The sequence below is a fragment of the Pholcus phalangioides genome, unplaced genomic scaffold (genome assembly GCF_987345545.1).
Source record: "Pholcus phalangioides strain wild (caught in Gottingen) unplaced genomic scaffold, Ppha-v1.0 ptg000024l_1, whole genome shotgun sequence".
NCBI lineage: Eukaryota > Metazoa > Arthropoda > Arachnida > Araneae > Pholcidae > Pholcus > Pholcus phalangioides.
In genome coordinates this window covers 33798064-33813236 of record NW_028301616.1, presented here as the reverse complement: position 1 = coordinate 33813236, position 15173 = coordinate 33798064, and the positions used below count along the sequence as shown (strand labels likewise).

At 38.4% G+C, this 15173-nt stretch overlaps 1 protein-coding gene across 1 annotated transcript in view; it reads left to right on the top strand.

Moving 5' to 3' along the window:
• The window catches only part of LOC149069277 (exonuclease GOR-like), a 94805-nt gene that overhangs the window by 75269 nt on the left and 4363 nt on the right, over positions 1–15173 (top strand). The window contains exon 3 of the mRNA XM_089250629.1: positions 12060–12191. Within this exon, the coding sequence (XP_089106755.1) occupies positions 12060–12191 (132 nt within the window). The remainder of the gene's footprint in view (positions 1–12059; positions 12192–15173) is intronic.

The window sequence follows — 15173 nt, the reverse complement described above, 5'->3', positions numbered from 1 at the left end:
TCATCATGTACGTTTTATAATTGCATTTTTAATTGGGTTACTGTATTTTATAAAATATGACGTCCATATTTGTTATGCATATCTTTTTCTCAGCCACCTCGTTGGACATTTTGCCTTGTATTTAACGTCAATTTCGGCGTCCGTGACTGGAATCCAGACATGACATTTTTCGGGGGGGGGGGGTGGCCTGTCTCTTAAGCCATGATTTTATACATTTATTCAACATCGAAAAAAAAGCATACTGTAACATTATTACGGAATGCGCAGGCATGCTGAAAAATATCTATACAAGTACATGAACCTACTAAACGAAAAATTTATGAAAATTCCAAATTGATGAGAATCAAAAATTTAATGAAATAAATAGTGCATAATTCCAGAATATAAATAAATAAGCATTTCCAGAATTAATGAAATTCAGTAATCTCACTGTTTTCAGTAATTGAAAAAAAGTGAAGGAAGTAATTGAAAATTAATAAGAAAAAAATTGAGTTTATGAAAGTGATAATTCCTGAGATTATTCCTTCCATAAATTCTTAGTTAAATAATAAATTTATGGAAGGAATAATTTCAGAATTATATATATAATGAAAATTTTTAATAATTTGCGCCCCCGCTTCCGGCTCGGGCCCCGTTGGTCCACCAGTTAGGACTTATATGACAAGTTTCACTTATTTCGAAAATCAGCCGCTTTGTTTTTTAAGAATGTAATAAGTAGAGCCCGGAATATGTGCAAACGCATAAGTACATGTACTATTTATGATTAGTGCACATGAATGCATAAAACTCCCAAAATTTTAGAATAAGTGCATATTTTTCTCGCATTTTTTCCATTAATCGCATTGTGCTAATGTTTGCGAGATAACACACATTTTTAACCTTTCGTTCTTCGAATTTCATCAGATTTCTACAATTTTTTTCAAGAAAATATTTAGCTATTGAGTATTGTTATGTTCAGGCAATTTTAAATGAAATATTTTTGCACTTCCAAATACATACGTTAATTTTACTATATATATATTTTTTTTTTCTTTGGTTAGGCCATACGTCAGTGCTTTTAATATTTTGTGCATATTTTTTTTAGAGAAACTTCAGCATTCTAAATATATATAAATATTTTTTCCATTTCGTATATATTTTTCATTTTACTTATACATACCCTTCAGGGCGCATTGAAAAATTTTTAAAGAACATTTTTTTTTTCTTTTATGCATATTTCGGTATTTTTAAACGCACACTTCCACAATATCATTCAATTTGTTTTTTACTTTTCGGCATTTTCAAATGCATATATTTTTTTGATTTTTTTGCGTATACTTTTGATTTTTAGTGCCATAACTTCGGCATGTTATATTGAATGAATTATTTTAATTTTTCGTACATATATTGTTGATTTCATGGTATATCATAGACACGTTCAGCGTTTTTTAGTGCATGTTTTACCACTTTTTAAGTGCATATAATCCGGGCTCTAGTAATAAGCATTCATAAATTCTAATGGGTTTATCGTGTTGATTTGAGTCGCTTCTAAAAACATTAGGAACCCTCCGTTTTAACTATTTTGGAGTTCAGAAAATTATATCCCGCAATAACCACATCCTTTCCCAGAAATAATAGAATTTGGGAGTCGGCAATCATATCTTTGCCTCCGCGCTTGCGGTTTTTCTCTATGAATGCTTCGAATTTGTCAATGAGTGTTTCTTCGAGTATAGACAGTTGAGAACAATATCTGTCACGTGGTCATTTCAATATTGTTCATTTCCAGGTTGGCAATCGAGGGTATAATGGTGGTTTTCAATACAGTTCACTGTTTCTCTTGGGGTATCGGACCAGCGCCATTAGCTACATCTTTTTCTTTAGAAGGTGTTGTGGTCGGACTCCATTATCTACAGGTTCAGCCCCGTTTGCAGGAGGTATTTCTTCTCCCTTGCTGAGATAAAATATCCCCCCCCCCTCATCTATTCTACGCTTTCTTCGAATATTCCGACCGGTCTCCCATTGTTACTGATATCAATGAGCATCACAGAAACCTGAAAAAAGAGTTCACTATTATCTCGCTCTTCATTCAAGCTATAGGAATTTTGTACCCCGCACTCTCCATCCTCCAGAAGTTAATCTTCGCAATTTTTGTACCCTTAACATCCTTGTAGATGATCGGATTAGCCGGCACCCCCTGATGGTGGTGTAAGATGGTCACAATGGGCATGATGGTAGATCACGTCATTCAAGTTCCTGGCATTTATCCACCTGGCAGTGTTTCATTGTGGACGTAAATCTTTTCACGTAATCGCAGGGGTTCTCGAGTTGTTAATATTCACCAATATTGCTGCGTATGAAACCAATGCTGCAATTTGGGCTCGAATTTTTTTTTTCCGGCGAAGCCGAATTCGGCTAATTAGGATGATTGTCCATGGGAAATCCATTCTTTAGAAATAATTAACATGAGAGGGGAGGGGGAGTCTTGGAGTTCCGTGTTTTTGTAGCAACGTCATCGTATTTGAAGTCAGATTCCGATGCGTCATCATTGTTGTGTTGTATAGTGAGCGAGAGAGTAGAAAAGACGCGCTCGCGCCTCTTCTCGTTCCCCAACGAACCGACCACGTGGTCATGCATATTTCTTTTTTAGCTGGAATAATTTGATCGTCACATGATGAGTCAAAAAAAACAAGAAGCTGTTGGTCGGGACGAGAACGATGCGTAATGGCCTCTACGTCACGTCCGTTGCCCTCATCTCGGTTCTCTTTTTCTCTTTCCTCGGACGTGGAAGGAACACGTGTCACAAATTCATTCGTTTCTCGCCAGATTTGGCAGCTTTTCGTTTTCAACTCCCATGTTTACTATCATAATGATAGTGACGTCTCTTCATTAAATGCTATTTTGACATCGTAAAATTCTTGAAGGATTTTCGCACATTTATGTCTGATGCTGCTCTCATATACTCTTATCTGTGAGCGTGTATGTATGTATATATATATACACGTACCTCGGGTGCAAAGTTTTGGTTTGACACCCCCCCCCCCCCAACCATCGGGTCTTGTTTTACACATTTACTAGTGGAAATTTTGGCCCACCAGTGTAAAGAAGATATTTATATATATATTATATCCCTTTTTTCTGAAACCACGATTTCGAACTTTAATAATTTTTATGACCTTGCTTGAAGAAAGGGCAGATCAACTAAAAATATAAGTTGTAAAAGGATAAGTTTATCTGCAAGTCCAGAATTTCCTGAATAGGTCAGCCCGAAATAAAAAAAAGATAAATATAAACTGGAAACTTTCACTGAGACAGAAGTTATGACCACTAATTGATCTTCCAAGCCCTTTTCTTCTAAGAGGTCCACCAATTTCTTTTTAAAATAACAATACAGCGGTTCTCAACCTTTTATGACTCGCGGAGTTCTTTTCAGTGTATAACTTCTATGGCAAAGCCCTGTTTGACTCGAGGAGCTCGTTGTAGTATATAAATAATATGGCGGGACCCTTTCGGCCTTTTATTTTTTATTTACTTATAAAATTTACTGAATTTATTTTCCTCGAGAACCGCTGGCGTAACAGAATACAAATAAGGTTATACTGGTCCCTGTCAATCTTCACCCCTCGTAGAGACTGGTATGTATCGAAATTCTACTAAAAACACGATAAAATTATTCTTGATTAGTATGGCAGATTATCATTTATTTCTATACACCACTGCCAAGGGGACCACTTTAGTGGCCATTGTTGCAATCTTTTTTATTGAATCAAAATTATCATGGCTTCTTGCCGGAGGCCGTGGTTTTAGCTCGAAGATGACTCGTGAATTCGCTAGAAACATCAATTTAAGAAGTAGAAAAGGAAACCCCCCCCCCCCCCATGATAGCTCCTAGCTTACAAAAACAGAGGTTCTATGTTAAGATTTGGTGGGGGAGGGGGGAGATTGAACTCGCATTTCCTATTGATTTTTTTTGATAGAAGTAAATATCTACTCATAGAGCATGGCCGCCTTTACGTATGGACCTTCCAGGACACGGCCGAAGGGGAGGCTCATGATAATGAGATGTGGTACTGAGGTTTTCGAGGGCAAGTATTTAAATCGGCAGGTTGGTACTTCTATCCAAGTAGAGGGCCCAGCCCTCCCGGAAAATGAATTTGTCTGAGCCCCCCCCCCCCTTTAAAATAGGCTATGCTCTGTGAAAGTACTAACACCCCAAGCCTCTGAAGCTTAATAAAGAAAGAGCCAAGTGTAGAAATTAGCATGTGTCAGCAATTGCACGAGATAATTGCCATCATTTTTTTTTTTAATTTTTAATGCCATAAAATCACTATAGAAGGGTACACATGGAAAGTCTGGCTTGGGGGCCCGCCAAAGATCGCAGACTATTCCCTGCTCCAAAAGGATGCAAGGGCCCACCCACTGCTTGACCACTTTGCCAAACAAAAGGTGGGGGAACCAATAACCCCCTTCGCTACGCCATTGACCGGATCAATAGTTCGTTATCTGTGGTTCTATTTTGTACGTTCATTCTAATCACTTCTCTGAAGGGCATTCCTTGGAGTCCCCCTTTCCCCCCCATCACCTTCAGCGACCTCTGGGACTCCTGAGAGGTGGGCGATTGCTGGTGATTGGGAAAAATACCTTTTGTGCGCGGATTATTCTTTTTTTTGCGACCAAAGAAATGTTTCTTACAAGTTGTCGCTCACGTAAACCAAAAGTTGTTTACGACTGACTACCTTTTGTTTATAAGTAAGCTTGGCGCTGATTGGCGACGTTCTCCTTATCGGGATTAGTGTTTTGGCTTATCACAGCGAAGGGATTTTTTTTCCCATTCTTCTTTACTTAGTGCACGTTTTTTCCCGTCATTTCGTGTTTTCTCTGGCCAGCAACGAGTCGCTTAAATAATCTCTCCTCGTGCTCTTGTTTGTATCATTATTATAAATAACTCGTGTGTATTCCGATGTACGTACGAGTCTGAAATATTTCTCTTGGAGTTATTCGTTTCGGGTGTGAATTTTTTTGGGGGATGGGATTTGTTTATCCCACTGGGACATGCTGGTGATCTTGATATTGTTGAAAGAAGACTCATCCGATGACCATCGATAAGCTCATCGGCGCGAGTCATTTTAAATTCCAACTGTTAGATTTTTTTAAGCCGGACATGATCGAAGAAGGTAAGAGGTTTTTTTTTTTATTAATAAAATTTCCAGTAGTGGCCAAAACTGCGGAAAGTAGAAACATCTTGGTTTGATACTTTTATGTTGAAAAATTTGATTATAAATTTTGGATTCTCTCATGGATAACATGAAAGCTCTATAAAAAAAAAAAAAAAAATGACCCTGCTCCCAGGCAAAATTGTCTTTAAATATTTAGTCCCTCCCCCCCCCCCCGTTTTTTTGAGTTTATAGCCGTATAAATTAAAATATGAGTTCTACCCCGGGTCTCAAGGCCTTTGACCTTTCAGCCACTTTTTGTTAGTGGTGGGTTGATAATGTACAGTATATACATTGCAATATCATTGGTGGAAATTTTCTTCCTTAACCTCTTCCCCTCAGAGATGAACGTGCACGTTTTTAACTTTTAATTCTTTTTTCAAGTTAAACCCTGAGGTACCTAACTCAAATCGTCCTAGCAAAAATATCAACCCTAATTAATTATAGTTTAAAAAAAAAAAATTCTTTTTGAAAAGCATTTTGACATAAAATACACACAAATCAATCAATTTTTAATACAGTCGAATACCGTTTTAACGAACACTTTTCTAATCCTCCAAATAAGTTTCGTAGGAAAAATGCGGAGACTTGGAATTTCCTTTATAACGAAATTTCTGTATAACGAAGTGATTTCTCCGGGGTCTCTTGGTGTTCGTTATAACGGGATTCGACTGTACCAAGTTTTGGCTGGGGTGAAATTTATTTCCAAATGTGTAAATAAATGGTCATGTGGCCTAATGTTTTGTTTGTTGAAGTTTAATTACTATCTGTATCCTTTATGCAGATTGAGTCTGACTAGGGTTGTATCTTTTAAAAATATTTTCATGTATTTTTTTGTTTCAGTGAAACCTTACTACACCGATGCTTGATATTTCGATAAATTCGTCTACAGCGATATTTTCTCTTGGTCCGCATGGTATTGTTAAATCGAGATTTCTACGCCTAAACTTTTTGGGGTCTTATCGGACAGGTTGTTCGGTTTGCGCACGTTTCGTCAGACATCCCTAAAGGTTCCCAAATTAGACAGCAGTGCCCCCCTCACCAATTATGTTGCTGGAACTCCAGGTCAGGATTTTTTACGTCCCCCCCCCCCCAAGCTGTTTCCTTACCCATTTGATGTTGCTAACCCCTTGTATTGTAGGTCATTTCTGCTGACCACTGCTAATTTATAGTAAAAAATTAATGCGATTTATTCTGGGCTGCAGTTGCGTCAGTCCCCATGTAGAGGGTGAAGGAGGCAAATATTTGAACTTTGATGTATTTGGGTGACAGTTAGGTTTTTTTTAACTAGAGTAGTGTTTCGCATATTGCACCTTTGCAGGGTTCCGGAAATGGACGAGGGGGGGGGGGCTATAGAAGGCACAAATGTAACATGGACGGCCCTGCATAGGATCCTATGTAATTATCTTTAGCTTCTACTGCCCCCGGGGGGAAGGTCGATATTGCCTACTTTGGGAAACACTGTACGTATTAGAGTAGCGTTTCTCAACCATTCTGAAAACAAATCAGTAAAATGTCAAACAATTTGACGGACCACTACGGGACATACCTGTAATTTCCATTGTTTCGATTTTTTTTATTTATACATTTGACCGGTTTTTAATGATATTTATTTGAATTTGTTTTAATTACTAAAGTCGTAATACAGTGTTTTCATAATATAAATATTCATCTCTGGTATTTGTGAAGTTTAACGTTTTCCCCGCAAATTTTTCAGCAGTTTTGATTAGGATCGGTGATTTGTGGTTATGCTTACTGTTTTTTTTTTTTTTTAAACAATAATTGGTTATGTCCCGTATTTTACGGAATAACGATCCCAGTTTCCGTATTTTCCTGAATGAAATAGGGTCATCACAAATCACAATATATTCCATGGTGCTCCGCGGCCGCTTGAGGGAGGGAAGGAGGTACAGCATAGCCGGAGAAGTCTTGGGGGGGGGGGGACGATGTCAATTCATATATACATTTATACATTAGATCAGTCGACTCCACCTTTTGACGCTGGGTAAGGGGGAGCAATGCCCCCCCCCCCCTGTATCTCCGCCCATGGAGTACAGTAAATTTGAGAAAAAATAATTGTATTTTTAAATGATAAAAAATCAGTAACTTTGACGGAGCCCTGTAGGCCTATTTCTTATTTATTCATTAGATATGTTTTTACCAAAGGGGGCTCCGCGAGTCAAAACATGTTGAAAACCGCTGTATTCGATGATTCAAACATGTATGATGAGCTAACGTGCTATGCGCTTGATGTAATAGCTCCATCTGTCCATTTCACTGGACTCGAGAGCGATCGATTGTACCTTGTCAGCTATTCTGATGGGTCTTTTTCTGGCAGTTTGTCAATTGAAGAATGTCTATTATTTATGATGTCAGAGAGAAATGTTATGAATGAGTAGAAAATACATCCGTGAGGAATGAATGATGGGGGGATGAATGGGAAAAGAATTTTTCTCATTTTATTATTGGCGAATGATGCCAAGGTCGCGAATGTTCAGCATCCCCAACATCGCTTGCATGGCTAATCCTTGTTAGAATATAAAACGCTAAAAGAATTTTATCTATTCTGTGAGGTGAATTCATGTCTTTTTTTTTTTTTTTTTCTTGTGTCCTGTGGCGAGCGAGCGAGAGTTGCGTGAGAAGGTATCGAGGATGGCGTCAGCCAATGCTTTCCGCGAAGGTGAGTCACAGCCAGCGAGAGCAATAGTGACGTGGGCGTTTGTGTCTCTGGGTGGCAATTCTCTTATGCTAACGATTTGCTGGTGGTGGTTTTGATCATGACCAATATGATCCTGCTTCCGAGTTCAGTTAGATTGTTTTTTATTTATGTTGTCCTACGAAATAGCTGGTTATTGGGGGTCCTCCGATTTCCAATAATTTTGCCGTTGTGATGTTCTTATCGCGCAAGTAAATGTCCGATAAAAATTGTCTCCTGGGATGCCTTTTACTTATATGAACTGTGGTGGGGGTTTATTTTATCTTCGATATCTCGCCCACGCTAGTTTTATGGGCAGTGTCGAGCAGATTTCGCCCACCTTTATTTTGTGTGTGTGGGTTATGTATTCTGGATCACTTCGATTTATTATTCATACGCATTTATGTCTTGGTTCTGAAAAGGTGGACCCAGAGTGGGACTTGGACAGGTGCGGAGAGTGCCTCCACATCGCCCGCAAAATGTTTGGAGCCGCGAAAAAAAAACCTTTTTGGATCGCTTTGGCCCCTTGTCAGCCTCTCTTCTGGGAGCTATATGCCCCCCCCCCCACCCATATACTGCAGCAGGGCCTATAGGGTGGGATCTTTGATGAACCCCCAGGCCAGGCTTTTTACGGGTTCTCTAGTAATTTATAATAATGAAGTACGGCTCTAGCCCGGGGATTTCCGTGACAATTTCTAGCAGTCCCACCCTTGTAGAGGGGGGGGGGGTGATCGCTTACGGGGCTGCGGTTAGTTACTTAGTTAACCTGAGCAAGCACGTATTGAGGTACCAAAACCAACCTATTATGTTAAGCGAGTGGTCAAAACAGAAGGCTAAATTCAGCGCCCTTGCTGGTCTTGGGGTACGAGATCCGCCTGATCTGTGGCCAATTAAATTTTTGTTAGTTGCGGACTAAGGAAACCCAGAGAGCCCCCATTCAAATGGGGAGGTCGAACAAATTATTGAAGATTTTCATCAATTCTTGAAGTATTTATTTCAAGCGTTTTTCTTTTTTACAGTTCACCAATTTTAAATCTTCGAGTCCTCAGATTATTTTCGTTTAATAAATTTTAAATTTGATTTTTATGTTAATTTTACTTTTGTGTTTATATATATATATAAAATGTATATTTTTTGTGTGGGTATTTTTCAGCATTCTTGTTTTGGATTTTCGGATGCCGAACCCCTCCTCCTCCCAAAATATTATTATGGAAAAAGGGACCCCAAACATTTTTGGGACCCAGCGTCTGGCAAGGGTTATTTATCCAAGGGATGCTTGGTTTTTTGTGCGACTGGGGGAGAGGTGTCCTCGGTTTTGGTGCTAATTTTGAAAAAAAAATTGAGTTTATTTTCTTTTATCGTTTATAAAATGTGCAGACTTGTAGGTAAATATATTTCTTAGGAGCTATTACGGGCGTGTTTTTGTTGCACAGCTATTCTGGGTGTCTCGACTCGAGGGGGAGCTCCCTTGCCTCGCGTGTTTTGTCTGAGACCGAGACGACAATAGAATTTTGACTGTCTGGTCTGTGTTTGTTTTTTTGTACTACTTGAATTTTCTGTCTTGCCGCGTGTCTGGGGGCTCTGGGATGAAGCAGAGAAGGCCTAAACATTTCCTCTTGAATATATATCTATTTGTTTTAATGCGTATTGGCACATGTATAGGAAATAGTGTTACTGCGCCTTGGAATTCGTCTCGCTGAGACACTTGACGGAAATCAGTGGTGGTCCTTTCGATAAGGATCTCTTGACGTAAATTGCCGAGTTCTAGAATGGGTTTGACGGCTCGAAAATTGGTGCCTTTTCCCCCCTTAGAATTCGAATGTAATTGAGAAGTGATTTGCATCTGACGTGCCTCTATTTTGTGTAGAGGTTTCGTTGGCGTTGCGAAATGGCGATGCGTCTTCTCTCTCTGGGATGGTCTGATAATGCGGAAAATGATTCTGATCGGACTGAAAGTTTCGCAAGTGACTGGGAATAATGTTTATTTACGGGTTTTTTTTTCTTCTCCTCCCTCCATCCTTGTGATTGTTGTTATGCACTTGCGTAGAGAGATGAAAATAATTTGTTGTTGGTTGTAGGGAGAAAAGGCTGCTCAACATGGTAGAGCTTGCGACATGCGTGATCGGACCCGCGGAGTTTCTCCCCCCCCCCCTCCCCCCTTCCATTCTGAATGATGGGTGATGTTCATCAGAATTTATCCGCGCAGTAGAAAATGTTTTACGGTTGGTTCGGTGCGTCTCTTTCCCCCGCTGATCTGGATGGATGTTTGTCGAAAGTAGTGAGCAGCTTCCTGGAATGATGATGTTTATGTGTGTGTAATGTACAATGTATGCTCATTCGCGTAGCACACCTGTTGAGCGTGGGTACGTGTCGCATTGTTTGTTTACTTCCTGGCTAAGTAACCAAAGAGTTTAAAAAAAAAAAGTGACTATTGCGAATTCTATTTCTGTTGGCTACCGTCGTTGCTGCTGCCCTCTGTTGTTCGCTGATTTGAGTGTGGTTCCCGACCGGTGTGCCGCGGAATTTTGATTTTGCTTGTCAGTTAATTAGCCCTTTAAAATTTGGCGTCATCAATGGACACAAGTTTCGAATGGCTACAGCAAATTTGTTCTCATGTGATAAAGTTCTTATTCTTTTATTATTGAAAATAGCGATTCTGCTGGAGTAAATATTCTTTTTTTGGCCAAAATGCGGAAATCATAAAGGGGATACAGATGGACACCCCCCCCCCCCCACCCATTTAGTGAGAATATTGTATTATCGGTATTGGCGGAGGTGGATCGCCCCCTCCCCCACTCGTTCGAAGAGCAAGTATCCTCTCATCGAGGTGATTAACTGCTATAGCTTTGGATGATTCTAGCTCATTGCCATAAAAAAATGTAAAATGTCTGAAAGGTTTAATATTGGATGGAATTATTTGATTAGGATCTATATAGTCTCCAACAGTATAACACAGTAGTTCAGGCATATGCCACTTTCTCTTCGAATACGGAAGCAAAATAGCAGCACTTCTGTAACACGCATATGTGACATTTTAACCAGGGCTTGACAAATCCCAAGTTGCCGTGGCGAGTCTGAGGGCCAGAGGCGTATGCAAGGAGCACCCCTATCCCTCCCCACAAAACGCTTAAAAATATTTTAAAACGTCTTTTGTGAAATGATTGAAAACATCGAAAAAGAAAATATTAGATGCTGTCTTAATCATTTTAATTTGATTAATATCCTAATCCAAAGATCAATCTTGCATACGCCCCCTGCTGTACTACCGTCTTAACGCATTGGCCACTCTGGCTGCAAGGAAATGAAATCTGGTTAAAATTTTCGAGAGTAAGCATCTTAATTGGCAGGCAGGGGTATTAACAGTTTGAGGGGACTCGTAAAAGTCTGGGGGGGGGGTTCCTTGATGCTGTTCATACTGTCCTGCCCCGGTGAGATGAGGAAAAATTTATGCAACCTCTTCCACCAACTTTCACTGAAAAGAATTTTTCCGGGACTTGGTGCCTTTCCCCCCCTAGAATTCACCGATTTTCTCTCGAGCCGTCAAACTCATTCTAGAACTCGACAATTTACGTCAAGAGATCCTTATCGGGAAAAAATATTTTGATCGTTCTTATCGGTGGGGGGGGGGGGGGGAGAGAATTTTTGGCTCCCAAAGTTCGACTGGTGGCTAATTTTTTTCGACTTGTGAAGCGGTGTCATAAATAATACGTCAGGGCCACGCATACAATGATTACACATTGTCGGATTATTATTGCAGAGTGCGACGGAACCCTTTTGTTGCCGTTGCCATGGATGTCTCAAACGTTAGTTTGCGGCGTCCGAATCGAATCGTTTTGTCCGATGGGTCAGTGAGGCAGCCGCGACGACTCGCCTCTTTTCCGCTGTTTCAAGAAAAAGTATTTTCTTGATGAATTTCGCCTCCTTCCGATACGCGATCCACAAATTTAGTTATAGATTAACCACGCGTCGTCGAAAAAATACGTCATGGTTTACTGTGAGTATACTTTAAAATGTGCGCTCATTTCTAGATGGATTTGCGCTTGTTTTTTGTTTGTAGGGGAACGTCTTGAACCGATTATTCCGTATATCGAGTGTTTGATTTAATTTTTGAATTTCAAGAGTAGTGGTGTGATTTTTCATGATGTCTTATTGTTTTTTCCCTCTAAATTTTCCAGACACAACTCCCTCGGACAAGCCATCCAGTCCGCGGAAGTATCGCAGGAAATCGTACAAGAAAAAGAAGAACCGTGGGGCGAATATACCTCCTGTACAGGTCAATGAACAACTTGTTCCGGAAAAAATGGAAAGTAAGTCCACCCCCCGCTTTTTGTGTGTTAAATGGTCAAAACAAATTGGTTCTAACACTTTCCTAACCAATATGATATAGTCTGGCTAAAAAGTTTTATAACTAAGCACATAAAAGTAAGAAACTATTGTAAATTATTTTTATTACTGATCATTTTAGACAACTGACCCCCTTATACAATAATCCACATAGGTTGGTGTGATCCTGCAGCTGCTCTAGAGTGGCGCTGGAATTCTAATGTCGCTGGAATTCTAATGTCGTCTTGTAGCTCTCTCATCGTGTAATCTTGGGTAGTCTTGATATTGTTGAATCAATGACTATATGTCTTTAATGTTGGCTTCTGGCACTAGTGGATTCACTCGACAGCAGTCAACACAGTTTAGACAGCTTCAATATTCCTGTTTGTTTGACTAATACAGGAATGCCCAGTTCAAAATTTCCCAAACCATAAAAACACATTGGACTGAGATGAACACTTATCACCATATGCGTTTTACATTTGATAATTGTTGCTAGCAACTTCTCTCTCTTAACTTCTAGTACAAAACTTTATCTCCTGAACACACCTTCTTGTATATTTCTCTATTGCAATAGCATACAAAGGGCAAGCCATGTCTTGATCAAGATTCAACAGCAACTGTTATTTGATATCCCCAAATGAAAAGGATTCCCCTAACATATTTCGGTATGTTAGAAATTATGGCTAGTTTTTTTCCCTTTTGAAATGGCCCAAATATCTGCCCAGAGAAAAGCTTTTGAAATGGAAAGGTATGGTTTAATGTGCATCAATAGCATTTAGATTGTTCACAAAACATCTCTAGCACAATTTATAATTGCAATAGGACTGGCCCGCTATTAGAACAATTCAAAAATTGACCCTAAAAAGTGGGTCACTCTTTAACTTTATTTTCACCAATTTTATCTCTTTAAACCATAGTGGCTAAAATATTCAAAATGTACAGACAATAAACTGACATTTTCTGGGTATTATGTTGAGGTGCAGTGCTGTCTTAACTCAAGAGAAGTGGGGGGGGGGGCCTCGGAAAAATCATTTGGAAGAAGAATCATTTCAATCAGAGAAAGAAGAGTTGAGCACAGACAAGATGACTACTCGTGTTCACGTCAGCATAATACCCAGAAAACCTTCCTTTACATTAAATTTAGTTGGTGATGGCTTTCTTCCACAGATTAAACATAATCTGTCCTTTATAGAGATGTGAAGTGAGAGTATTCTCCTGGATGTAAAAATTGGGAAATTGAAAATATTCATTTTTCTTTTAAATTTAAATTTTTTTACTAATTTTGTATATATTGTGAAATATAAATCAGTTTTCATTGCCTGGAACATTTACAGCAAAATAATTTTTGGTATAATCACCCCCAATGACATAGTTTAGTTCGAGAATATTCTCCAGGTTTTAAAAGTTAAAAAGATTTTAGAAACCTTTTAGATTGGAACCTCAAATTATTTTAAAATTAGATAAATTTTCAGAAATAAGTTCAAAACAAAAGAATTAAACCGAAGTTGATTGATAAAGGAAGCTATTCTTATATAATCACCTTCATTCTAAGATACAGAACTTTTGTTCAATGCACATACACTTAAATTCTACATCACTTGCATTTCTTTAAAAGCTGTGTGATTCAGCCTTGTTGGTTTAATTTTCTTGCTTTCAAATGTTAATATTGTGGTCTCCAAACTTCAATATGCCCATCTTCTTGACGGGAAGAGAGATGGAAGACAGAATATCTTTGATATTCTCTGAAAGTACTATTATAAATTACTAGAGAATATTCTTATCGAGAATAATAATTATTCTCAAGTTATTTATCGAGATTATTTATTATAACACGTTATTAGATATATTGATAATACTCTCTGGAAAGATTTCGGTAACAGAATAATTCTTATTTTTTATAACGGACGGCCCCCAGTAATTTATGAAAGTAGTCCTTCCAGAGAATATTCTCAAAGATATTATATGCAACTATATTATAAATAACGGGAGAATATTCTCATCAAGAACTTATAAGAATATTCTCAAGTTATTTATAATAGTAGTCCTACCAGAGAATATTCTCCGAAAGATTATTTTACATCTCTAGTCCTTCACTGAAAGTCCTTTTGGTCCTGAAAGGATTAAATAGAAAAATAGTTTTTGGTTCATTACTTACTGTGTGTGAGATACATGAACACCCAATCAGTTCTAATCATTAGTGGGAGGTTATGTAGTTCATTAATTGCAATTTTCATTGTACTACATGGGGGGGATCTCAACTGAGGTTATCCTTGAAGTATACCTTTCTATATGCACAAGAACTTTTCCTGTATTGAAAATCATCAGAAAATGATTCAGCAAGATACTGGACATCTATTCATGACGAGGAGCAGTTAAAGGGTTAAACAACGTTGTGGAATTTTTTTTAAATTAACAGTTCCTTCACATAATCTAGGTGGCTCCCAGGAGGTGGCCAGCCATGTCCTTGCATAATGTCTGTCTTCTCCTGTCCATACTTGTTTTTGCTCTCTGTCTGTGTATATTAAATAAGGGTTTTGAAAAGCTATACACCCATGCATTACATTTCTGAGGAAGAAAGCTATGAGCTCCATAGACTCAAATGTTGTAAACCAGTGATTCCCAACCTTTTTCCCTTCCCGCATCCCCAGAGCAAGGCGACTTACCTGCCTGTATCTCCTTGCATAATGTTATTTTATATGCCAGAAAATTCGGTGGGTTTTTCTGTAATTGATTATATAAATAATACGGTATGAAAAAATACGGATTTTTTAAAATTAGATTTTTTTAATTGAAATTAACTGACTGCTTATTAATTAAAACAAATTTTGTTGATCATTAAGAATGCATATTTTCATATCATCTAACTGCTTTTTTTCTCCTAATTGCACAAATTTAAATAAGCATTAATGAATAAAAATAGAAAAACTAAAAGCATAAAATATGAACACCAAAAACCTGTTTAT